General features: G+C 39.6%; 1 protein-coding gene across 1 annotated transcript; it reads left to right on the forward strand.

The window, feature by feature from the left end:
• LOC137707840 (23 kDa jasmonate-induced protein-like) lies at positions 1-863 on the forward strand. The gene is made up of 2 exons (XM_068446769.1): positions 1-491; positions 602-863. The coding sequence occupies exons 1-2, from the start codon at positions 36-38 to the stop codon at positions 785-787; spliced, it is 642 nt and encodes a 213-aa protein (XP_068302870.1). The 5' UTR covers positions 1-35; the 3' UTR covers positions 788-863.
• Positions 864-1,251: the final 388 nt, after the last annotated feature.

The following is a 1,251-nucleotide window of genomic DNA, read 5'->3' on the forward strand; positions in this document are numbered from 1 at the left end:
GAGAGAGAGAAAATTAATTTGAGTTCAGTCTAGAGATGGCGTATAACGTTTTTGGCAACCCCATCACGAATGAAACTTTGGAGGGGATGCCAGAGTATGCCGGCAAGACAATAGGAAAATTAGACAGGGCACGCGTGGCACTGAATATGAAAAATGCCGCGGAAAAGGATTTCAACGCTCGAACACATGTGGAGAAATTGAAGGAGCAGTATGGCGATGGAGTGTCCACACTCTGCCTTGTTTACAATGCAACTGGGGATACCATAACATATTCTGATAAGAAAGATTGGTTGGGGCACATCGGGAAGGCACCATACGCAGCACTGATTGCAAATGGTCAGTGGGGTGTGTTTCTGCACGTCAAAACTGCCGGTGAGGCTTCTGGATCCACTGCGGCTGTTGTGTACCGAGGCACGGATAAGAATGGTACCGAATGTGATTGGATGTTGTCCTGGAGCAACCCATGGGACAGGACTAAATGGGACAACACGGTTAGTAGTACAACTCGTTTTTAATATAAAACTATATTTACACTAACTGATAAAGAAACTAAACACATTTCGATATCCCTCGAATCCTCACAATATGTACGTAAGTGCAGGTCTATACAGAGATTCGCGAACCTGGCCACTTTGAAAAGGGAGGAATTTGGGACGTAATCTATAATTTCTTGTGTCAAACTCGCCCGTACAGCAAGGACACCTGGAATGGATGCGTGTCAATCATGTCAACTGGCAGTGACACTTCCCCAATTGTTGAGGCAATACTCACTTTAGAAAATGCTTAAGTTAGTGCATCTGTGACACTTTATTTTCTCACGTGGGGCCTTTCAATTAAACTGGGATGCATATTTCATGTTAATTCTATTTCAATAATAGGCCTGCAGTTTGAATTTGAGTCTTGTATTCTGTTTCAAAATAATGTAATATATTGTAATGTCTCAGAAAGCGGAGAAAATAAAGAAGAATTTAAATCTTATATATGATACTAAGCTTAATATAATAATATTTCAGAATAATCTAATATATTGTAAGGGAGCATTGCATCGATGGACAAAATAAAGTTATAAATTGCCCACAAAGACATAGTAAATATTTCCTTGTAAAAGACAAAAGAAAGTTTCAAATTTTCTTTATGGTATCTCTTGCCGTTTGCCTTGTGGCATCCATCCTTATCTTCTTCTTTTGATAAGATTTTCTTGTTCGCCAAATAGATCGTTCATTGTTTCTTAGTTCTCATGGCTTCTCCATC

This window comes from Pyrus communis, chromosome 11 (genome assembly GCF_963583255.1).
Source record: "Pyrus communis chromosome 11, drPyrComm1.1, whole genome shotgun sequence".
Classification (NCBI taxonomy): Eukaryota; Viridiplantae; Streptophyta; class Magnoliopsida; order Rosales; family Rosaceae; genus Pyrus; species Pyrus communis.